Below are 24,181 nucleotides of genomic sequence, written 5' to 3' on the forward strand. Positions count from 1 at the left end.
CCATGTGTGGAGGAAAAATGGGGGATTTTATACATGAGATGGGTAAAAACTGAACAACAATGTTCTAGAGAATTGACATAAACCATACAATGGATATCATACTCCAATGCACCGTGGTGGGATGGAACAGAGTACATTTAATTTGTTACTGTATTGTTGTAGATTTTTCATCTATCGGTACTTAAACTAGATTTATTATTGACTACTTTCATCAGCAATATCTTAACTTTCTACTCCACTGTATTTTTAACAATACACCACCTTATGTTATCGAGAGGTGAATTGATCCACTGACCCAATCTGATAGCACCAGACCCCACCTCTTTCAAAAAGAGCCTCAAAGCATTTGGAAGGGGCCACCGCTGAGACACCTGTAATGTATCAGGGAATAGGCTAAAGTAAATGTATTAAAAGCAAGTACTTATTTACTTTTGAAAGTTATAGTGGTATTTTACTTATATAGAGTATAGAGTACATTTTTGCTTTTTTTATTTTATTAAATACTTTAGCCAAAGGCCTGAGTACTTTCTCCACCACTTCCAATTAGCAAACATCCCCTCAACCTTCCTCTGCATCTTTTATCTTTTATATATTGAAAGACATAGATGTTACGCAACAAAACACGAATACAAAAAGGCCCTTTTTGTAACATCAAACATCCTTCCCATTCAGTTTCAATCTAAATTCAAATCAAGTCGATTATCCGTCAGTGTGCTGTAACTGCTGTGAGCCGTCTTTTGTTGCCTTAGAGTTTTAATTGTGGAGTTATTGTGATGTATTTTCCAAGTAGAGAAGTCAGTGAACCACCATTCTCCTTCTCAAAATATAAGCTCCATTCTTAAAGAGTTAATGGAGACTATTCACGTCTTTAATATTGATTATGTAATCATTCATTCCATGATGGAAACTTCTAATGATCCCACTAACTCATTAGTTAATTCTACTCATTGTAGAAATTATTTATAGACCAACTCGTGTTCCAGCTGTTTGTGCTTGACGTGCAGTGATTGATTTCATCACGGTGCAGCAACTGAATGGAAATGAAACAGAGGCACTATAAACACCTTAACTGCTGGAAGGCAGCAGGCGAGAGCGAGCAGCCGCAGCAGCTGGAATGTTGTAAATCAAATCCATAGGCTAATTAGTCTGTGGGCTCATTTGTCAAATCAGTTTAAGTAGATCAGTGGTTCCCAGTGATCACAGGTTGTGGTCCCAGTGTTTTTATGAACTGTTCAATCAGAGGGTGATGAAGGATTGTTCTACCTCACACTGCATCACTTGACAGAGTTCTTGTGGCCCAAAAATATTACGTTGTGGAAAAGTGTAGTTTTTAGTTGATTTAGTTGTTTTTAGTGATGCAGGAGGCAAGCAGCGATGGTCAATCGAATATGCACAGGTCACTCTTACTTTAACCCGGTGTGTCTAGTGTTTATCTCACAGTCGTCGTGATGAATGTTACAATTAATTGCCGCTTTGATAACTTTCAGCCACTCATTTTCAATGAAGAGTTCTATCTATTAATTTATCCATTAAAACAGCCAATTGACAATATAATGGCACGGCAGTATCAGTGAGCGCACTAATGGAACAGCTGTGACCACTTGTGATCGGATCTCACTTCACCGCTCCGTCTGCAGATAATCACGACATTTGTGTTCATGAAAACAAACTGATGTTGTTTTTAGCTAGTCTGTGGATACACATATGTGAGATGACACAGGGTTTTTGTGTGTGTTGTGTGTCTGTGTGTCAGCCTGAGAGTGAGAGAGAGGAAGAGAGAACTGAGTACTGTCAGGAGGGACTCGATTAAAATATTTATCAAAAATAAGATATAGATGCGTTGACAACCAACAAATCTAATTCTAAACTGTAGTGGGTCAGCAATGTCAGTTGAGTCGGTATTGATGTGTGTCTGCCTGTCAGGAATATCAAACCACACCATTACACGCAGCTGTTTGCAGGATGCACAGAGATGAGGTAATGTATCGTAATTCTAGTTCTGACCTAATCTGATCTGACCACAGACATTGATAATAGTTGATAGAAAAATGTTCTCCCTGATTGTCTTATTTGCTGTTGTAGCTCATAAAGAGGCAGCAGTTTCATAACCAGTTTAAAATGACTTGTTTGCTTTAAGTAAAGACTGACAATAAGGGCAGATCAGAATTAGTTTTAAATGGTTATACAGCGTTTTGGACATGTGAGGACAGAGAAGCAGAGAGACACGGAATAAGACAAATTTGATTATTCTATTCAAAGCAAAAAGCCATGGTGCTCTCAGAGGATATATAACTTGACATTGGTTGAAAAAGAAAAATTGAAAAGAAAAATAAGTGCCTGAAATTCTGAACTACATTTCCATAGGTCTTTTTACAAATTAAGAATCAATGTCACTGTTGCATGAGAAGAATGAGAAGGCAAGTCTTGCGCCGGAGCCTTGTGTGTCAAAATAAAGTAAATGATATGAGACTTTCCTTTGGCTTCCCACACAAATGCCTGACACATGGATGAGCTCGGCCTCGCCAGGCTCACTCCACCACAATGACTTTCTTTTGAACCGTTTTCCCACACATATCTGCTAGAAGTCTCCTGCCTCCACCAAGGCCCCTGCTCGCTTTGGGTCAAATCCTTCCAGCAGTGTTTTAATGGCGTCTCCTCTTGCTTCGTGCTCAGTGCAGATATTAATAGTAGGGGTTAGTGGAAAGCGCTCTCAGAACTACATGATCTACTCTCACTGAACACAGGCGTCCGCAATAAAGATTACCCCATGAGTTAGGATTGCTTTATAGGCCTGTAAACACATTCATTGCAGTGTGGCATTTAGACATTTAAGAGCCATCTCGGTTGCATTCTATTTATTAAAAGGTGGATGTCCTTTACAGTGATGCATGTTAGCTTTTATAGCCTCAGACAGGTTTACCTGTGCCGACTCAAAGCACAGATATCAGGTGGGAGTTGAATACTCAGACGAACCTAAGATTAACCCGATCAAATCACAATACTCGGTACAGTCTAGCACTTTGTTGATTGACAAATTCAATTTATTATAACAGACATCTGAAAAGGAGCTGATAATGTAGGACAGCTAAACATGGCTAAGCCAATGCACTGTGGACAAGCTGTGTGTGTGTGTGTGTGTGTGTGTGCGTGTGTTGGTGTGTGTCTTTGGGGGTGACAGATGATTAGGAGATGTGAAGGCACTGCAGTGTGCTCGCTCAGCCCCCTGGGAAAGTGCTCCCTTCTCGCTGTGTTATCAGCCCACTTACTGAAACCACCGTTTGGCTCGCTCTCCCTCCTCACTTTCTCTCTGCATGTGAAGGAAGCTAAATGAAATGTGTCCAGCTTGAGAGGAGCGCTGGGCTTTTTGTATAATAATGGACATTCTTTTGATGTTGCTGCAACCAGAGATTTTGTAGAAACTAAATTATGCACATCTTAAACTGTTTTTTTGTTGTTGTTTGTTTTTCTTTTTAAATCGTCATAATATTTAAAGCGTTAATTTTAAGGAAATGGGTAGTTATGGGGAATCTACATATTTGACTTCTTAACAAGAGAGAGATAAAAAGATGGAGCCATAGCCCATTTCCTGGATATCGAGTTAAGACCAACGGCTTAAGTTGTTCCTGAAAATCTGATACTTTTCATGAATCACAGTTTACGACTCACATCATTAGGGTTTAGATTTTAACAGCAAAATGTCTGAATTTACAATCGGTCCATATCAACAGTCAAACTAACAGCAATCAGTGTTGGTTGATTAGTTTATGGGCCTTGTCAGAGTCGGTTGCTTTGACAAATTGGTTTGTCTTCGGGTTGCCTGACATTAGCACCGACCCCCTCCCATGACGGATGACCTCTGACGTCCAAGCACGTGTGGGCGTCAGACAATCCTGCCAGGCTTCTCCTTTTGGGGTGAAAGGTCAAATTGGTGGGATTAAAAAAAGAAAGGGGGAAAGGGGCCAAATAGGCATAGTGCTGTAATTACCACAAACAATGATCAAATTCATGCGTAGGAAGAATGCCTACAAAGGCTTTCTTTCATTAGTGTTTTAAATAAATAATTAAATTATTTAGTGCATGAGTTGCTCCCTGAATCCATAAAAAACAAAACCTGCTGTTCCCCCACAAAGCATGGTCCCATATCCAACTAATTAGTGAAAGATCTCAGGTCAGAAGTTTTACATACAGCACAGGACCTCAGCACTTCAAAGGCAACGTTCTCATGTCCTTCATGTGATTGTCTTTATATGTACAGTGTGTGCTCTTGATCATTGTAAGCAAGGCAGTGTTGGCCTTTCTGGGGAGATGCCCTACGGCAGTTCGCAAGCGTGCTCCCAGCATGAGGCCAGGGCTAGCAGGTGAGACTAGCCTGCTGGTCTTTGATGTCAGGAGCCTTCGAGGGATATCAGTTGATGATAGAGCTTCAAATTGGTTCATTTTAATTAAACTCTGTTATTCTGTAAGGAAACTTGCCTGCCTACCATCTAGTTGAAGTCTGAACTCTCTCATTCCTGCCTTTTACAACTGCATGAAAATGAATCTCTTATACTTTTCACCGTAAATGCACATATCATTTTATGTCTCCTTCAATTAAGTCTCAATCAATTGGTACTAGGGCTGTAACTTACAATTATTTTCATGAATCAATAATATGAAACCTTCAGATTTTTTTTATCAGTTTTTGCCTGAATAAACAGTATAAGACCCAAAATATGATAATAAATACAACAGAAAAGCAGTGAATCTAAGTGTGTTCTTCAGCATTTTCAGTTGTAAAATTGGCAGACTTCTTTATTTGCAACATGACAGTGAGAAATGTCCGGAGCAATGTGACCACTGGATAATTATTAACGATGTGGTGCTCATATCAATCAAAAACTACACTTTCACAGACAAGTAAGAGGTGGCAGCTTTATTGATAATATTGGTAATCATTTTACTCATAGCAGAAATGTACAATTAAAACTAAGTGACTCAGGAATAAAATTCCAGGCTTTCATTATCATTGTCTAAATTACTTGAATGACACCTTTAAGCTCAAAACAAGCAAAAGCTAGTTACCACTGCTGGTAATTTTTCCCAGCAGTGGTCTAATTGCTGAATTCAAGGGTTATAGCTCTAATACATGAGCATTTTGTCTCTTTTAATCATCCATATGAGATCAGTAATTGGCTTTTGGGTCTAAGAGTGATGAGCATTTTCTAATAGCCTGAGGTAAAGAAAGGGAAACATCATTTCCATTAAACACATTAAGCTGGAGAGCATGCCGTTGCCTTTGTTCTTCTTCTGGTGTGTATCCGGCCTCAGTGTGGTTAAGGAGAAATTAAACAACGTGTAGTGTGCTTGATGTGTTGAACAGATTGATTGAAACAGCAGAGAGAGAGAGAGAGAGAGAAGAGGCTCTGCCGCCCTGGTTGTGAACATGGCTGCCTGTTTAAGGATTCACTGTCAAGTTCAGTGAGAGGATTTGCTTCTTTTTATCAGCTCATTTCAGTTCACTCTGACTCTGACACGTCAAACACAATATCCAAGTCAAACCTCACAGATTCAGCTGCTCACAAATTCACCAATGCTTCATGTGGAGTGTGGGAGAGAGTTAGCCATTCAGGGAGCATGTCCCAAAGGGCACTGATCGGGATGTCATACAGATAAATGTCCCCATTTACTGCCCTACCTCCTTCTATCCTGCTGGGACATGGGTGCATGGAGGGGTGGCTACTACTGAGAAGAAGTGGATGGGTGGGGGTGTTTTATGGTGCCTTTGGTGTCTCTGATGAGCAAAGTCCAGTCAGCAGAAGTGGTTGAGTCAGAGCTTAACCACATTAGAGCAAGAAGACGGAGGAGAAGCTTGTAAGAAGTATTTAATCTCAGTCGGGAGAAAGAGGGGGAGTGAGGGGGAAAGATAAGTGGAACTGCTAAGTGGACTTGTCACAAAACTCAATGCTATAATCGCCACTTCTTTACAATGCTCACATTTCGGTGAGTGGGTTTGCATGCGTTTAATTGTCAGCTTTCCAAAAGAGTAACCTGGTTTTTTAATAAAATGCAAATTTGAAGCCATATTTCTGTAGGAGGGGTTTGGAAATTAAGGGTTGCACAGGAGAGAGTCTCTGCAGGACAGACATGATTTTTTGATGTTGATAAGCTTCAAAAAGTCAGAGTACCACTCTAGTTATCTTTCTTTAAGCTTTAAAAAAACCTATAGGTAGTCATGCTAGTGGGCTGATGATGCCATACATAGGCACTGTGGGGATATCAGCATAGGCTAACATGCGTATAATGACTATGCTAATGTGAAGGTGTGTTGACATCACTCAGTTCACCTGCCGCGAGCAGCATGTGACGTGCACAGCCAGGACAACCTGTGGTTTATTTTAAGTAGGTTTTATTTATTCAAATATTTAATTCTAATTCAAATGTGAGACTGAATATACTTACGAATTCAAAGTTCATTGCTCTATGAAAGAGTTAATATGATGCTAGTATATTATCATTTTATCAGTGGTATGACATGGTTTCAAAATGTTGACAATAATATAATTTATCACAATAATTTCTGTGACAAAATATCATGCATAAAAGATGTGTTGCCTTAATATTTTAAATAATGCGGCAGTACGTTTACAGTTTACAGCTCTAGTTTTGTTTTTGCTTCCTAATTATGCTCACTGGGAGAGCCATGTCTTGTTGTCGATGGGATCCAGGGAATGTGGTTATTTCTCCTGGTAATAAAGTGTTTCATCTATGCACATGTTCCTTTTTCTTTTTTTAGGTGTCCTTAACAGAGCCAGCTTTCTTTAGAGAAACCATGCAGGGTGCTAATTATAGGCATCTGGAACTTATATAGTCTTACAAATAGAGCACTGACCTCTGATTGGAAACAGATCAACTAAAGAGGCCTGAAGTTTCAGCCGTGTAAGTAAAGTGAGTAATTTATCAAACATTAACCTGCAGTGAGAAAGGTAGTGAAGTTGGGCTACATGACAGCGGGAAACTGGGGCACATTTAAGGGACATAGGTACGAATACCTTACACCGAGGGCTAGCACAGCCTGTGTTGACAAAAGCAGGTAGACAGTTGCCCACAGAGGGAGAGCTGGAGGCCACGGCAACCTGTGTCTTTTTTATAATTTCTTCTTGTCAAAGGACAAACAAATTGTCACCGAGGCTGACAGGACACGGCCAGCTACTCAACATTAGAGCTTTGGAAACAGGAGGTCAGTGGTAAAATGTAACAGCGATCCAAACAGAAAAGCTTCCCCATTCACCCTTTTCCCTTTGTATGGATTCATTAATGGGCAGTATAATAGTATTTAAAAAAATAAGGAGACTTCCAAAATCACCGCTCAAATGGCAACAGTGCACTACAAGAGACTTTCCACTGCTGTGAAGTCATTGTTCCGAGCATGAATCACTGCAGCCTGGCTAACTGCCCGCTCAGACAACTTCTAGTGTAGGTGGCACCAGATGTAAATTAATTTTGCTGCAGAGGAATCAGTGACTAAGATGAAGAAACTTGTCACCCTATGCTGCCAGGTATTTCTATTCTTGTACAAATTATCTAATTTACTTCCATCATACATGATAGTTTTAACAACTGCTGCATAAGCAAATCCGATCCCTCCTTTGGCTGCATGCATGACTGTCAGCTCTGATCAATTCTACTTCAAAAGTCTCCTTCTGCACAGTAGAGTATGTTATCTTCTGTTTCCTCTCTGGCGCATTTCACATGGCGGCGCCTTCAAGGACCTCTGTCAGTGCAAATGGCACTTTGATAAAGTGACGCAAAGGCTGAGCTCAAAATTCAAATGGTGCCTTATAATTGTCCAGGAAGTGACAGATGGGGGAGGGAAATGAAGGGGAATGCTGATGAGCACTAACAGTCTATGATTTTCAAATTAATGGACTGCTTAGGTAACAGTGTACCATGACTTAAAGTGTCAGTTCATCCAAGTAAAAAAAACCTCATACGTTCGTTCTACGTCTAGTGGTATTTTGCTTAGCACATAATTGTGGTTTCATATGCCAATGGGTCATGACTGTTGGGTCATGACCACAATAATTAGAGTGAGGATAAGAGGTTTTTCAGGCTCCAACAACTTAAGGATCAGGGTTTACATATATCATCTGATCTAATACCTTGTGAACTTGTAACTTGTGACTCTTTCTCTGGTATAAAGCAGGTCAAGTGTCCACGGTGGGCTTCTGTGAACAGTTCCTCTTTGGTCTATGGTTGAGTCGTGAGCCTGTCAACCATAACACCTTTATGTAGACACTGGGAATTGTATGCGCTTTCATGAGTTGTGTGGCTGACACGTCTGCGACTGTCATCCCAAGTGCAAGAGGAGTTCACCAGTTGTCCTTTTGCTTTTTCCATCGAAACAAGTTCACACCTCATTCGGCTTTGCTGCCATTTTGTGGGGTCATTCGCAGCTGCAAGCATTCACACTTCCAGAGTTGGTGTTAAAATCTGTGTTGTGACTTTGTGACTGTCACAGAAAGATCACTTAAGGGTCAAACATGCCTTGAAAGGACAGTGCAGGCATTGTAGGAGCAGCCAAAAAGGCATTTTCTATAAAAAAAATGTTTTTCAAAGTACCTTTACAACTGTCCTGCAGCTTCTTTGTTGGCAACATGTGGTTGATCTGTTGAAATCATTCTATATCATTATACAGTGCATTCTGTCTTCAATAAAATTTGGATTTGAAGTAATCAGGCTGAAGAAGATGGCCGTAAAACGTTTGTCCGGGGTACACCTGAGACTCCCTGAGCTTCGTCATCCGTAACCATTGCTATCCTGTAAAAAGAAGGGGAAATAAACAGATAGATGGCAATGAGGTGCTGTCTGGTCTGTACAAAACAGATGCAGTCAAGCAGAATGGTCATTTTTTAAAGGGAAGTGCGAGCCAGAAAGAGGACAGCAGTAATGACCTGTCCATGTGTGAAGCAGATGGAGGCGCCTGTCTTTCTTTTCTTAGCATCGTACCTCATCCTAGAGCTACGCCATTAAATTATATTTCTCAAGTTTACCATTCTTTAGCATAAAATGTGATTGCACTTGTTGAAAGAGCAGGTGGTATTTATGATGCCTTGCTTTTAGCCACAGTAAATCAGCTGTAATGGTAGCCCTCTCTCAGCAGTAATTTTTAACACTAGTCATGGCAATTACCTTTGCTGGGATAAATCAAAAGCTCCCATCTCCTGCTAATCCCCTACTCTTTCAAAAAGAAATATGGAGAAGCTTACATTGTGCTGACCTCAACTTTAACCCACCCTGGACAAAAGTTGGCACAAATCTTTTGGGATGCAGCTAATAACTCCAGTGATTGATACCCTGGCAAGGAAGCAAGTTTGCCTCGTGCTTCATCACTCTTGTCAGCAGAGGGGCGGTGTTTCCATGCATTGCAGATCCTCACAACCTTGTGTCTTTTTGACAGTGCGGCATGTTGCATGTATGATCGAAATCTCTGACACGTTCTCCACAGGCAGATACGGCTCAATCCTCTGTCTTGGCGAAGACGCTGCTCTCTTTGCTCACTAGTCCCAAACTAGTCTAGCGGTTTTCCTGGGGACATCTGTATGCATCTCTATGCAGACGCAACAGTCTGGCCATCTGGCTGTCCAGGCCTGATTCGTGCTGACAGCATCTGTCTACCTCAATGTTTGGCTTCCTGGACATGTCAAGACACATTGAGCTCCTATACCCTCTGGCCTGTCTACCAACAGCTTCATTTGACCCTCTCAGTATATAGCGCAGCTCTTGACAGCAGATGCTTCTTGACATGTTTGCACAATGAGGAGAGACATGCCTTGAAGGATAGACATGTCAATCATAATATATCAGTCACTAACATGCTGAAGCTCTTCAGGTAGATTTATGAGAAATGTGTTTCCCCAAATCGATTCTACCCTTCTCTCTTCCCTGTTTGAATTCTGTCTCATCACGCATTGGCTCTGTTTGTCTTACTGCGTCAGGTACTGGGAGCAACCTTGACATATTAGAACATTAAATCTGTATCAGCACCAGTCGCCTTCCTCAGAATGATTCCACATTTCTGTTTTCTCAAGCGCATCAAGGAAAATACAATTTTACCTGCAGTGTCTGTCTCTGTCACGTCCACTCAGATGTGCAGACTCGTTCATGTCCACCTTTCTCTCCCCTTTTCTGTGTCTTCCACTCTTCCTTTATATTCATCTATTGTAATGGGTTATGATTTTCCACTGTCATGATATCTACTGTATGGCCTCTTGCATATGACATGTGTCTTTTGCAACTTGTTTAAGCATGTACATATTAAAATCAATTTTATTTTAACTATATCCGTGTTATGCTGTTTGAGGCTATATGTTTTCCAGGAGATACATTTTCTGAATTTGGACTAATTCAAATGTTTCCTATAGACGAATGGTAATATCAACATTGACAGTGATTTTCTGTTTCCTGATGCCCCATTAATCTCCAAGTGTATATAGTATAGAGTAGTACATTTTACTCCGATTACAGGGCTACATTGAGTTCAATAGATTCAACTTTACTCACTTTTTCATCTGACCCTTCTCCCCTCTCGTAGTGCTCTGCAATCTCCCCTCTCATCTGTTCTCCACTCTATTTCAAAGTAATTATTCCTCATTAATCTACAATAGCTCCCTACTAGTCTATTAATCTAAAGGTCTGAATGGCACAATGAGCTCTCCTATTAACTCTACATCATTATTCTTGCCCTATAAGGTGCAGGGGCTGCTGACTTTCTGCTGCAACCCTTATCCAAACCTCAAATTACCCTTATTAGTGGCTTTAAGTCTACACATCGCCCCCTACCTTCTAACATCTTTCAGTTTTTTTTTTTTTTTTTTTAACACATGTTGTCTGATAGATGCTTATACACAACTATCAAGTATTTTAGTAAATATACACAACCCCAACTTTCATGACTAAGGAGAGATTGTTAATTTTTTCATCATAGATAATGATCATTTCCGAATAACATTTTGGTTTGTTGGTTGCTTCTTTACTAACAGAAGGAAACTTCATTTGGTTGCAAATTGTCTTTTTGTTTTGATATTTTACACATGGAACCACCAGAATATTTTGCCAGTAATGTACGTCAGTTGACCAGAATGCTCCCTTCAGTCTCAAACACCAGATGGATGTAAAGAAGCCACCTTTATGGTAGTGAAGGTTATGAGGACAGAGGAGGACTGAGGCCCAGAGGTGTGAATAGATAGCATCCATGTCTTGAGATGTGATTCTGGGCAGAACGCCCATTCCGACCTCGGTTGATCAGTACACTCTTTCTAATAAAGGACTGTGAATATGTATTAGAAGGAAGTCTTTGCAGATATCTGTGTCAAACAGAGATTCCCACTGGTTTAATGTAACAAACAGCAACTAAGTGAAGGTACATGTTCGCCTGTCATGCTTTGACTGAGAAGGAAATTACTTGATTTATTAACTCAACAACTACAATCTTAAGTATATTTTATACAATCAATCATAGATTTAATTGTTCAGACAATAATTAACTGCCTTTTTTTCGGGCTATGTTTATTGATTATTTTGCTACATACTGGGAAGCTACTGGCTTCAATTCTGATCAAGATAAAGCTGCACTGGTTAAGATGTAGTATGAAGTTACATGAATGGGAATGTGAAAGATATTGCTCATTGTGGCAAACCATAAAATTATAACCTACACTGTGGTTCCACTCAGCTCTGCAGAGCCTTTTAGCCTTTTTTATTTAGCAATATTTTGTTATCACTCAACACTGCCCTACTCATCATTAAACGCCAACGTTTGCAACCAGCTGTAAGACATTATGAAGGACTAAAATGTTTAAGACCCAGATATTGTTCATGGTTGGTGGAGACCAAACCAGAGCTAAAACCAAAGTACATATTACCTTACTTTCATCAGATCCAAATGAAGGCTGATATTGCTGCACTTGATGTATGTTAAGGGAATTAATAAACAAAATCAACGCAGCTTTAAAAACAAGCTATCAAAAGAGAAAAGGATGTGAAATCGACAGTCAGAAATACAACTAACAAATGAATCCCAATGATCTGAGTGGTTTATGCACTTACATCCAGATGACCCATCCTCCCAATGGACCTCTTTAAAGCAAGCCTTAAAGGCCTTATCCACGAGTGGGTTTTTCACATAACTTCTGAGCTTTGGCAGTTAACACAGCCATCAGTGCCAGATCTATCTGTGTCCGCCAAGTGATCCTGGTGAAGCGCCGCACCAGGTCCGGCAATGAAGATGAAAACACTTGCCGGCTCTGTGCAAAGGGAATAGCTCACCCCTGCTATGCCACTCCATTTTCTCCAGCTGTATCGGAGCACTCAGGGAGAGCTGATTGCTGAATGGCTTGGCAGGGCTTTGGGCTTGTTCGTGTCTCATTGTGTGTGTGTCTGTCAATGGCTGACGTCCCACTGGGAAAAGGAGTAAATCCTCTCATTCTTAACCAGCCAGACGTGCTAGCTTATCATTCTCATTCGTCAAGACCTCTCCATCCTGTTGAACCCTCCTGTTGAACCCTCAACCTTGGACAAAATGCTGCAGCATTTACCTTCCTGTGTGCGTTGGATTGCTTTACAAATGTTGCCTAGGAAAGTTGTCAAAAAATAACAACAAAATGCACCCTACTTTCATAATCTGTCATAGTTAGTGTTTGTTGCCTATTGCTTGCATTATTTGTTTGAAAAGAATGTTACATGTATTACTCTTTCTTTTGTGTACTATTGACAGAAATTTGAGACATTAATGATCCATAAGTAGTCAAGGAACATCAGCTTTGCCGTGCTGAATACTGCACCGTTTCTCAAAATCTGTCACAAACGATCACTCTCACATTGCTCGCCGAGTGAGACGAGACTGACACTGAGTCGGACTGCAGAAACAATCCAGCGGTTGGCTATCAATCTTAAACAAACGTAGCACTCCAAACCTGCTCTTAAAGCTGACAGATTTGGGGATTGGCCAGTATTTCATTGCTAGCCTGAGGCTGTTTTTGCATTGTTGTGGCAATGACAGGTTGTCCAGCCATTTTTGAATTGTCACTGAGCTCAGTCCACAGTCCACAAAGTGGTAATATGGTGAACAGAGAGCTGAAACAATGCCTTCAGGGCAGTTTGAGAGAAGGAGCAGGTTGTGCTTTCCCTGGCCTTTTACAGATGTAATCTCTTTCTGTCAGTGGGAAGGTTCTTCATGGAGCTGCTGTTATTTCAATTTGCAGGTTACATAACATTTTGGTGAAATAGAAGGTAAAAAAATTGTAAAATCTAATTGTAAAACTGTGAACATATTGTGTGTGCAGCAGGTGTTTTTGGAGGTGATATTCTCCAAATGATTTCCATCCCCCTCTTCCCTACTGATATGGTGCGATTCATGGGACCATTGCAAAAAGGAAAATCTGCAGGAAATATCTCCCTGTTAGACACATTTCCTGACTTAATGTCATTCTTTTTTTTTGCTGGCTTTCAGGTCTTCTGACTATGGCACCACCTACACCAAACTCAATCTGATGCCAGGGACGACAATTGTGGTGACCAGTTTCTACATCTGTCCGACCAACAAGAAAAAGGTAGGAGCACATATTGATGGTTAAAATTAACTGCTGTTTGTGGGCTGACAATTTTAGTGGAAACTAAAGCTTTGCTCTCACCTGAAGTCAGATCTGTCTAAAACAATATTTTAATCAGCCATGCACGGTAGGAATTACAAAATATCTAATGTAGTTAAAGGATTTGAGCATTCGATCCACTTGAACTAAATACATAAGATGTGTGCACATGAGAGGACACTCCAGCAGGGAGACACATACTGTACACAATCAATCCATCTTGGCTCAACTAGCTGAAGCCAGTGAGATAAAGTTATCTTTTTGTTGAGATAAATTTAAACTTTAGAGCTCCTAGATAAAAGATTTGTGAATGCTAGTTGTTCTGTTGATTCCTGGTTTGGTTACTCAATTGAAGATTTAACTCCCTGTCCTCTTGTGAAAATATCTTAAAAAAAGTCTGCGGAGACTGCAGAGTATCTCACTTGGACATTGGCGTTCACACATGCACCTCCTCCTCGGGAGAAAGTAGGAGGTCTGATAGCAGCTTCAGGGGACTTGCAAAGACAGATTTTTGTCGAAGCTGTCAAATTTCAAGTATCTTTTCATTTAAACCCTGGTATGAGTCATTCCTTGGATAATACAACTCAGGATCCCAAAATTCCAATAAGGCAGCTTGTGAGGATCTTCTTTTAGATTCCTGCTGTCTGGTAAACACCCACATGTTTCAAACTTCATGACCCTGGATTTTAACATTGGATGTCTGTTTAAAGTTTCTCTTATCAAGCCCAAAGTTTGGCCTTCATTTTCCTCCAGCTCCGAATTTCTCTGGAGCCACAGAAAACATTATAGAACAGTTTCGTACACAGTATAGTCCTCCTCATTAGAAATAAACTAAACCTTCCCTTTAAATATTTGGGATAATGGTTGTAGTAACGGTTAAACACATCAAACATTATATGCTGGATTATAACCGGATGCAAACGTCAGTGTTCTGTACTAGAGTTGTACATGCTTCTCAACCATCCACCCCCCCCAATCTCAACATCCTCAGTTTCACGTGTGCTACATCAAAAATACACAACCTCCTGCATTGGCACCGAATGTTATTGTTTGTAAACTGTGTTCTGCAGAATCATGCAAAATGAATGAACAAGCAGGGCCATCAGGACCCAGACACACAGAAAGAATGGGATGAAAGTAACACCTAGACTGCACCAGTTTTCTGTTGAATGATCGCACATAAAAGTCAAACCAACAACTATCAGACTTAATTTGACAGATGCTAGAGACATCGTATAGATTCCACATCTAGTGATAGATGATGTTTCATAGCAGCGTATCTGTAAATGCCTAAAACACCTCCTTCCTTTGGTAATGTTTCGTTTTTGTGCTGTAAAACATATTTTGCTGAGCTTAAATGTCCTCTTTGCCAGTCTTGTGGTACTTTTACACAATTTGATGGTATTTCTCAGACAACACCCTGTGGCAACATGCACAGCTCCCACCCACTTTGCAGTTCTTCGATCTGCAGGCAGCCTCTGAGCTCCAGTGGATTTTAGAAAGCAGACAAGAGGTACAGTCAGTGACTTAAGCTGAGATTCGACTGAGCTGCCAACCATGGCAGCCTGTCTAATTGGCAGGCATCATCGCCAGGGTCCAGGGTTCTTCCAATCGATGAAGAGATAGAGGGAGATTAGATGTAGTCACTTTTCTCAGTTTCTGCTCCAGTCCCCTTTCCAAATGTCTGTGTGGGATCTGCCATCTCATCTTCTTCACTCTCTCTCACACAGAGAGAGAGAGAGAGAGAGAGAATAGGAGAGGGCTAGACAGCATGAGAGCTTTTAATTGCATGGGAATGGAAGTCATCTTAATTTCCCTTAGGGACAGAAAAAGGGGGAGAGAGCAAGGAGGGGTTGTGGGGTGTTGTGACAGGAAGATGTCCAGGAAAACGAGCCGGGGATCAAACTGCTGCTTAAATACACCTCCAGGCCTTTCAGTACAGGTTTGATGGAAGCTCAGGTTCAGTGCCGCTTGCTGGAATTGGTGCATCCAGGCGCCTGTTTGTGCCATCGCTGTTGTGGCAAGAGAAGTTGTGCGTTCTGCTTGTGGAAGGCTGTGGGTGCACACTCATCACCATGGTGTGAGTGTGGGTTTATGTAGATTTTGTGTGTGCACAGTGATCATCAAATACTTTGATCCATCTAAGGCAGCTGCACACTTGAGGATTTTCAAAATCATGGCTGATTTTAAAAACTTGGGAGACCACAGATATAATGACCGATTAAATCCTTTTCTAAAATTTTATAATCTTCAGAACCCACACACTAGATGCTTTGGCAACAACGTCAGAGGAAACACTTGCCGTTTGCAGGAAACAATTTCACAATGGCGATACTAGAAACTTCAAAACTCACAGAAACGGTAGCATCAACATTATTTGTAAACCCCCCCACACTTCAGGATTATTGATTGACATCCGGTCAGAACGCCCTTGTGATAATCAGAAGGGGGAAATCGGGTCTAAAAGCCTTAGATAAATATCAGCGGGTAGCCTGTGTTCACCTCAATCTTTTCTGCATCCAAATTATAAGTGACCACGTTTAAAAGGTGTCCCCACCCACACGTACGTGAGTGTACTTTGATCAGTACTGCTAATCACATCAGACAAAAGCAGACAAGCAGGTCTGTAAGCTCTGTGAGGGGATTACACTCAGTGTGAAGGGATCACACGGAAAGGTGTGAGGGGCCTTGGGTAATCAATAGGACTTGAGGCAATTAGAGAGAGAGGTGAGTCTTCAGACGGAGACAATGTCACCCTCTCTTTCTCTCCCCCATCACTTCATTGAGAGCTCCATTAAAGATCCGCTCAAGACCCTTTGGCGAAGAGTGCTCCCAAGGACCCTTGACACACTTCAACACCAGTAGAGTCGTAAATAAACTTTGAGACTGGAGGCTCAGCGTGCTCTCCCTCAGCAATTTTCTTTAACAGTCGTCTCCAGAGGGCTGTCGACCAGGCAAGTGTTTTCACACATCTGTTTTCTTGTAGAGAGCTCAGTGTGCAGTCTAAATGAAGGTTCAAGTTTATGCTGAAAGCGAAATTGGAACAAAATGCTTCCTTTCTAATGGTACGGGTAAACCAGATATCGTGATCAACCATTTACATGGATCATAAAGCTTGTGACAGAATCCTTCATATAGCATATATTTGTTCAATGTGTGCACATACGCTAGCAGGCCTTATCTTCAAACCGCTTTTACCTTTCCCTTAAGTTCTGAGACCTATCACACAGAAGTTACACAATTCAATCATAGTAATCAACCGCTTATAGTTAACAATTCGGCCCGGGACAAACATGATCACTATAAGCAGTTTAAAGTGAATTTATTTAGTGGATATTTGCCATCCATCATTGAGATGCAGCGGTGGTTAGTGTTGAGAAAAACAACAGCGTTTTCTTGACTTCTTTAATGAGAAGAAGAGCCAAACTCAGTTTTGCTCAATTTAAGAATTTATTTAGGAAAGCAATGAACAGGTTACGGCAAAAGACAATGGGTGCCAGTACATTAAGTGTATCAGAGCGCGATGGACATCCGGTGTCTGTCCATTTTATACAGTAGATCTTCGTTCCTCCCTCCTCGGAAGTGCGCACACGTAGGCCATCCTCCTGGCTTTTGGAATACGGAAGTAGAACAGGGAGACACTCCCAATGCTATATAGTTGCTAAGACAACGAGTTTTACTACAAGAACGTCCTTCACCCAAAGATGCAATGTGGGCCAAAGGTGTTTACAATTGGAGAAAAGATTATTATGTTTCAACTATTACAAAACAAACCTTCCTGTGTAAACATTCGCAACAACTTCGCCAAAACAATGTCCCAAAATGTAGTCAACAATGTCACTCTGCAACCTCGAGACTTATCAAGACAGCTGTGGAACTCTGTGTGAGTTCAATGAATCCAAGGGAATAAGCCTTTAATATCAGAAAAGTTAATTATTAGCACTAAGCAGCAACAGTTATTAAAATCATATGTATGAATGCCTAATATATAGCTAAAACTGTTCCTATCTTTATTGTTAAGAGTTCTTTCAGCAGAGGCTATAGTTAATCCCAACATTAGACTTCGTAAGACAAATGTTGTCCTGCTAGTTTGGCTACTGGTCCAGTTCCCTTTTATGAATATATCATGAACTGGATAAGTAGGGGTTGGTGGTGAAGCTTTCCTCACCAGTGGCTTAAATTGCAGTCATTAGTGTAGCAGTGGGGTAAAGCAGAGATTCACAACAATAAAGTGATACATATAAACCTGGTTGGGTGGTAGGCCTACCGGAGTCAACAAAGTAGTTTGAACCAGTGACAGACCAAACCTAGTGTTGGAATGAAAACAGAGTGAACGCTCAAACATGACGCCGTTAGACACTGGGGAACTCTGCTCCTGGTTGTCTAACTGAAGCATGTTTGAACTGAATTAATCACTACTTAGACCTAAGTCCATTGGTCGGCAACATCACTGAAGGGATGTGAGCCTCACTGGGTGTGGATGTTGTTTTCTCTGGTCCATTGCCAAACCATACAATGATGACTCCCAGCTCAGCGTTGGTCCTTTTTTCCTTCCACATCCCCTCCCTCCTCTCTCTCCTCTCTCTCCCCGGTGCCTTGATGTCCTCTTGGCAAACCTGTGACCCCGACTCTTTGCTTTGCTCTAAGGTATTAACTACATAGTCAGCAACCACAAATCTTTAAACTGAAGTATTGTTTACCTTTTTTCCCAAACACAGACCTTTGGTCCGATAAAGAAGACAGTTCCTGACTTTATGTTGCAGTGCAGCTGGAGGCCTGTAGCAAAGGATGAGTCGAAAACAAATACAGTATATTTATGTAGAATCATCTCCGGCATCCAGGGCAAGTGGGCTGAAGTGCTTTTTAAAGTCAAAGACATTTCTTAGTCCATTAACGGCTTATCCAAATCTGATCCCCTATTTAGATACTAAGCCTCCTGGTATTAAAGCTTATTTTAATTACATACACTTTCTAAATGGCCATTTTTTGCACCTCGCCTCCTTACATCACTGCAGCATGACTCATCTATGGCTTATAAAACTGCAGTAACATCACCACCTCAGCAATTCTCAAAGCAGCAGGGCATCACCTGGATGAGTACCGTCAAGCTCAGGGTGCAGCATAGGCCCAGATCATCCTCTGGGCGAATGCATTGAATCATGTCCTCGCCCACTAGTCAGAACGGCATCTCCTCAGGGAGTAGAGCTGATGGTCCCCTTCCTTATATCACTAAAATCAAGAATAGATTTTTAATAACAAATTGCAGAGGTGTTTTCAACTCAGAGGTCAGATTTGACAGTGCTTGAGAGTGAAACTCTACGTAATTAGTTACACTCCGTTGATGGTATTTTTATGATGTGTTTGAGTATATAATTAACTGTAAGTCCCCACAGTTAAATATTCCAAGGTGATTCTGGAACATTAATATTCAAATTGGACACTTTTTATGATGTTACTTAACATATATATCAGCAAAAAAAGCACGGAAATGTTGTATCTTTTTGTTTATTGTAGTACTTCCATACTTTTATTGAGACATTAAGACAGGTCTGGAAGGATACAGAGCAGAGAGGACACAAGAAATAAGCAATTCAAGTGGGTTTCAATCCCCAGCGGGAGGAATTGTAAAGTTAAAATATTAAACACCCTGATAGTCAATTAGAAAAGGAAAGACAGCACTTAAAAGACCAAAAATATTGCTGCAAGTAGAGAGATACATTAACCACGGGTGATATAATATTTCTAGTGGATGGAGAGTTAAAGTTTCTCTTCAAGAGATGTGTTAAAAGTCGAAATACCAACTTAAGGCCTCTTCCTTTGCCTTAACTTGTGTTGTAGTGCCTTAATGCAGCTGCTTTAAGTCTTTGAAGTTTTGGGTAAAGCCTGGTGTGTAGAAAACTCTCATGTACTCTTATTTTCCCAGAGCTTGTGTTTTTAAAAGCCTGATTAATTCCATCATATTTACACAGTGTGAAAGCAGATTTATTTTTATGTGTGTCTAAACCTGCAGCATTTCCCCATTTGTAAGTTGTATTCAAAATTCAGAAGTTGGACCCAAACCCTGTGAAAGAAAGTGTTTCTGGTGCAACCAGTGCATAAACATTACAGAGCAACAGTATCTTAGACTGCTGCAAGAAAAAAATTACACTTCTGAAAATGCCTTTAGTCACCCACTGAGATGGAGAGGAAGAAAGACAAAAAAATTTGAAGCCCAAAAGAACAATGTGTGAAGAAAAAACATGGAGATGAGTAAACACAGACATGACAGAAAAGGTTTCAAAAAGAAGAACAATGGGGAAAGGAACACTGGACCGACTCTGCTGTCAGCACTTCAGTGATTGGCAGTTCAAAGAGCTTCACACTGATATGCAAGATACTCAGATGTGGTCACATTATAATATCCCTGTGATGACGAACAATTTTAGTAATTTCAACAAGACTCTCCTATTCTTTGCTGTGATTGACAGTCAAATAGCTGTCTGCTTGTCTCTCTGTGATCTCTGTCTGACTGCCAAACGTGTCCCCTGCTTTCCACAGAGGAAAGGAAACTATAATGGGAGCTGGATAATGTTCTTTGAGGCAAAGCTGCCCTCTTTGTCCAATGTTATCGCCACAGTGGGCTTGGAAAGTAATAATGAGCAAAATTAAGGTAAAAGCAGTTCAACAGTAATAAAAGCCATTCTGCTAATGGAAATGACCTAAAGTAGATAGAAGTGAAGAAGCGGAGAGGGGAGGCTAAATTCTACCCCTGTTTGTAAAGTTTTTATGGATGATCACACTTTGAAAAAATACTTAGAATAACTTTAATTGATACTATTCATATGAGACCAATTTGGTTTACAGTGGATTAAAATAATAATCTAAATTGAATGCCAAAGTGCATCCTTTTTGCTTAAAACAGCTTTTTTCTGATTTATTACTTTTTTAACTTTAAATTTCCCCATAGTCAAACTAATAAATGAATATCTTATCCAAGCATTGGAGGAAGCGTTGTCTAAAACAAAACTATTCAATCCCATTGCCAGAGAAAAATAACATCAGGCAATATTGGATGATTCTGCAAAAGTTAACATACTTTGATTTTCAAATGAAATTAAAAATTTAACTTGTTGAAGGAGCTGTGCATTGAAACAGCTGCATGGTGAAGATTAGGGAACAAAAGTTGGGCAAAAATACTTGAGTGCATACAAAATATGTGGCAACTAAAACACTTTTATTTTATTAAAGACTGAGTGTGGCTAAGCAGAAGGGTCAAGCATAGGTCAGTGGAAAGACCGAACTTCGGTCAAAAGGGCATTCGATGTAAAATGGAGTGAACTCTTCCAATACATGGCTTAACTACAGATTACACTAGATCTCAAATGGCTTGCTTGCCAATTTTCAGTTCAAATTATTATATTTTTAACTTCACACCCCTGTCAATGCTGACAATCAGCACCAGTCACTGTTTTTGGGTGTTGAATTGTGCTATAGCTGCATCCTGTCCACATAGGCAAATGGAAGATTAGATGAGACAAAATACGAGGCCTTAAAATTAGATTGGAATGGTCTTAATTATTTTAAGCATTGTGGTATGCGCAACACAGTTGGTTGATGCATTATACTAATGCCTTTCTAGCCATGTCTCCCCGTGAGTTTATGAGCATGGGGAAATGCAAGTTTAACAAGTGGCTTGAGAGTGGTGAGTACTCATGGTGGTTAAAGTCAGTGTCTGGAAGTTCTTATGAAGCAAACCACACTGCGTGTTGAAAGTCTTTCAAACTTGAGAGAATGGGAACAAGGCAGTGGAGTATTAACAAACCTAAATTTGTTTACTCTAAACAAGTATATCGTCAGGTTTTGCTTTTTCTCTCAATTTAATTTCAGGTGGCTTTAAACTTTCTGAAGAAGTCTTGAATTGAACTTGTTACTGGCTGTAGGCCCCCTGATGTACACTCGGTCTCCTTTCTGTTTCAAGGGGTTTCACCAATTTATCCTCTTTTTTGAGAAACTGACTGAATATGCACACGCTTGCGGATTGAAAATAAGTGTGTGTATAAGTGTCACTTACAAGCAGAGTTAAGCTGTGTGGAATCCGCAAAAACTGTACCATTTCAAAAATATAAGCTATGCAAAGTGACCTTTCAACACAGCTTGTCACGGGTGAATATATGTTCCCGGGCTGAAAGCTACGCCAGATAAACCACAGCCAAATGAGAACCTGATAGTTTCCTCTTCCTCCCTCTTTCTTCCATCCATGCAGCCATGACATCTGTACTGCAGAGAAGCTGTCTTTCCTTTATCCTCTTCTCAGGCACTGATATGGGAACCTGTGCATAGGCTGATAAGGAGAGGGGATCGCATTGTGCAACCGTGAACTGAGGACATTTGGAAGCGAGGTCCGACCACAGAAGCTTGTGCCAACACTTGCTGCAGGGAACTTTTGGTTCCACTACAGAGCTTCAGTCCACCCACACCCTCATATGGCAACAGTGTTGCACTTCAGAGTCGCTAAGTTTTATTGAGGCTTCAGGAAGCCAGTTGCTAGTTCATGACTCTCAGTAACAGAGTCGGGAGGCGACTGACACAACAAAGTTTTGTTCATCACAGAGAGAAGTTCATTTTTGGATTTTAATCAAAAGTATACACATTAAGTAGAATAGACAGCTGCCAGAGTACTCTTTTTCGAAGAGATTTTATTTTCCAAGGACTAGAGTTGGTTGATATTGACTCAGCGCAAGACAGACGTGATCCATGTGATTCAGCAGGCACCAGGTCATGGTGGAATGAGATTTTGTTTGTTGTGACATTTTGGATTCTGCACTCTCTCTGTCTCCTTTACAGCTTATCAGGTCTCTATATAGCAGCAGTCTGAGTGTATAAGAGAAGAAAAGAACAGACAAAAAGGCAGACAATGGTTAAGACCTACTCTGTTATTTAGAGGTATTAGGAGGAAACATAATAGACAAGTCAAGTAGGGATGACATTTGATTACCATCTTATTTATGGAATAGGTTTAACAGACTGTATTTCTGGTTGAAATGGAATGCAGGGAGTTGCAGATCACAATATGAAAACTACATCATAGTAATCGAGTTGAAAAGGTTGATTTTTCTTTTAGTTTATGTGCAGTAGCATATGTGTTATTTGCTGATAATACAACTTCTCCTTTCCTACAGTATAAATAAAGAAAAAGGTGCTTGGGGTGATTTAGACGTGGTGTTAACTTTGTTTGTCCAGCAAGGACCATAAACTCTTCTCTGGACCAGAGCCTGGATTACTTTAGTAGTCCCTGGATAGTTCAACAGAAGCAATAAAACACAGAGCAAAATCCGTCAAGAGCCAACACACAACCTGAGCACACTTAGCAGTACTAGCACTCATTTAGAGTTGTGTTTGCGGCCACCTGGAGAATGTAAACCTGAGGGAAATATCTGGCTCTTTAGCTGCTAAATGGTCCGCTATGTTCAACAGCTCGATGATATCTTTTGCTGCTTTCAGACGTGCACCTATAATCCCCGGAAAGGATCCAGAGAGGCTGGTTGTGAGAATGCAAATGTCTGAATCAGTTGCTGTGGACATTCTCCGTTAATAGCCCCATAGTGAAAACTCTGGATAGTGTCCCAATAAGCCCATGTGTCAGAATGAGCACATGTATCAACACAGCAGGAGGTTATCCTGAGGATTCACAGCCAGTGGACGTGCTGATGCGCTGAGCACGTTTGATTGGAGAATCTCCTCCTGTGTTCTTCATATGTAAAAGACAAACTCCATTGTGGGGACATTCTCTCGAGGTCATGTCTGAAAGTGGCTTTTGTCTGCTGATGTGGAAGTGAGATCCGGAGGTGAATGACAAGAGACGTGAACATAGAGATAAAAGTTATGAGCTCTAAACTGAAACAATATACTAAACCATGCTAAAGCTCCATAGAGGGAACGGGATTTGCAGGACTGGGGCATAGTTCTCTGTGGGTTTTCTGACTGAGACAATACACAGCCATTTGACCCATTGCCAGTATGAAAACATTAATTAGTCGTGCAGTGTTATCACTGACGCTATGGTTCTGGGCAAATTACACTTAGCCTGGCAGTGTCCCTATTGTGTGTGCCGTGTTTGATGGGTATTTGGAGGTCACAGGGTACATATTTGCACAATGATGGGAAGGAAAGGAGGTCAATGGCTCATTTATGCCCCATGCCCTCTAAACTGGTTAATCCGTCTCTAAATTGACAGGACATATATTTACCAGTGATCCATTTTCTTTACTTTTGCGTAGCCTTCTCCTCTTGTCCAATTGTATTACATCCACAAGGCTACTGCAAGTCCCTGCAGGGCATGATAAATCATATTGCCACAGACCATTCATATTATAGCATAACATTAGCCTTGATCATCTTTGACCTAGCATTGATCACAGCTATTGACCCGTATGCTCTGTCCAGCTGGGCTCTTGTGTTTTTCCTCCTGCGCCGTGACGGACCCCACTGGGATCAGCCCTGCTGCTCTCAGCCCTTCACTTGCCAGGTCTAAATGGATTGACCTGACCTGGATCCACCAATTCAGATCAATAGGCAGC

At 40.8% G+C, this 24,181-nt stretch overlaps 1 protein-coding gene across 1 annotated transcript in view; it reads left to right on the top strand.

Annotated features, from left to right (window-relative positions):
* The window catches only part of sorcs2 (sortilin-related VPS10 domain containing receptor 2), a 278,645-nt gene that overhangs the window by 110,885 nt on the left and 143,579 nt on the right, over positions 1 to 24,181 (top strand). Inside the window, exon 3 of the mRNA XM_061066215.1 lies at positions 13,487 to 13,586. Within this exon, the coding sequence (XP_060922198.1) occupies positions 13,487 to 13,586 (100 nt within the window). The remainder of the gene's footprint in view (positions 1 to 13,486; positions 13,587 to 24,181) is intronic.

The sequence above is a fragment of the Limanda limanda genome, chromosome 22 (genome assembly GCF_963576545.1).
Source record: "Limanda limanda chromosome 22, fLimLim1.1, whole genome shotgun sequence".
Classification (NCBI taxonomy): domain Eukaryota; kingdom Metazoa; phylum Chordata; class Actinopteri; order Pleuronectiformes; family Pleuronectidae; genus Limanda; species Limanda limanda.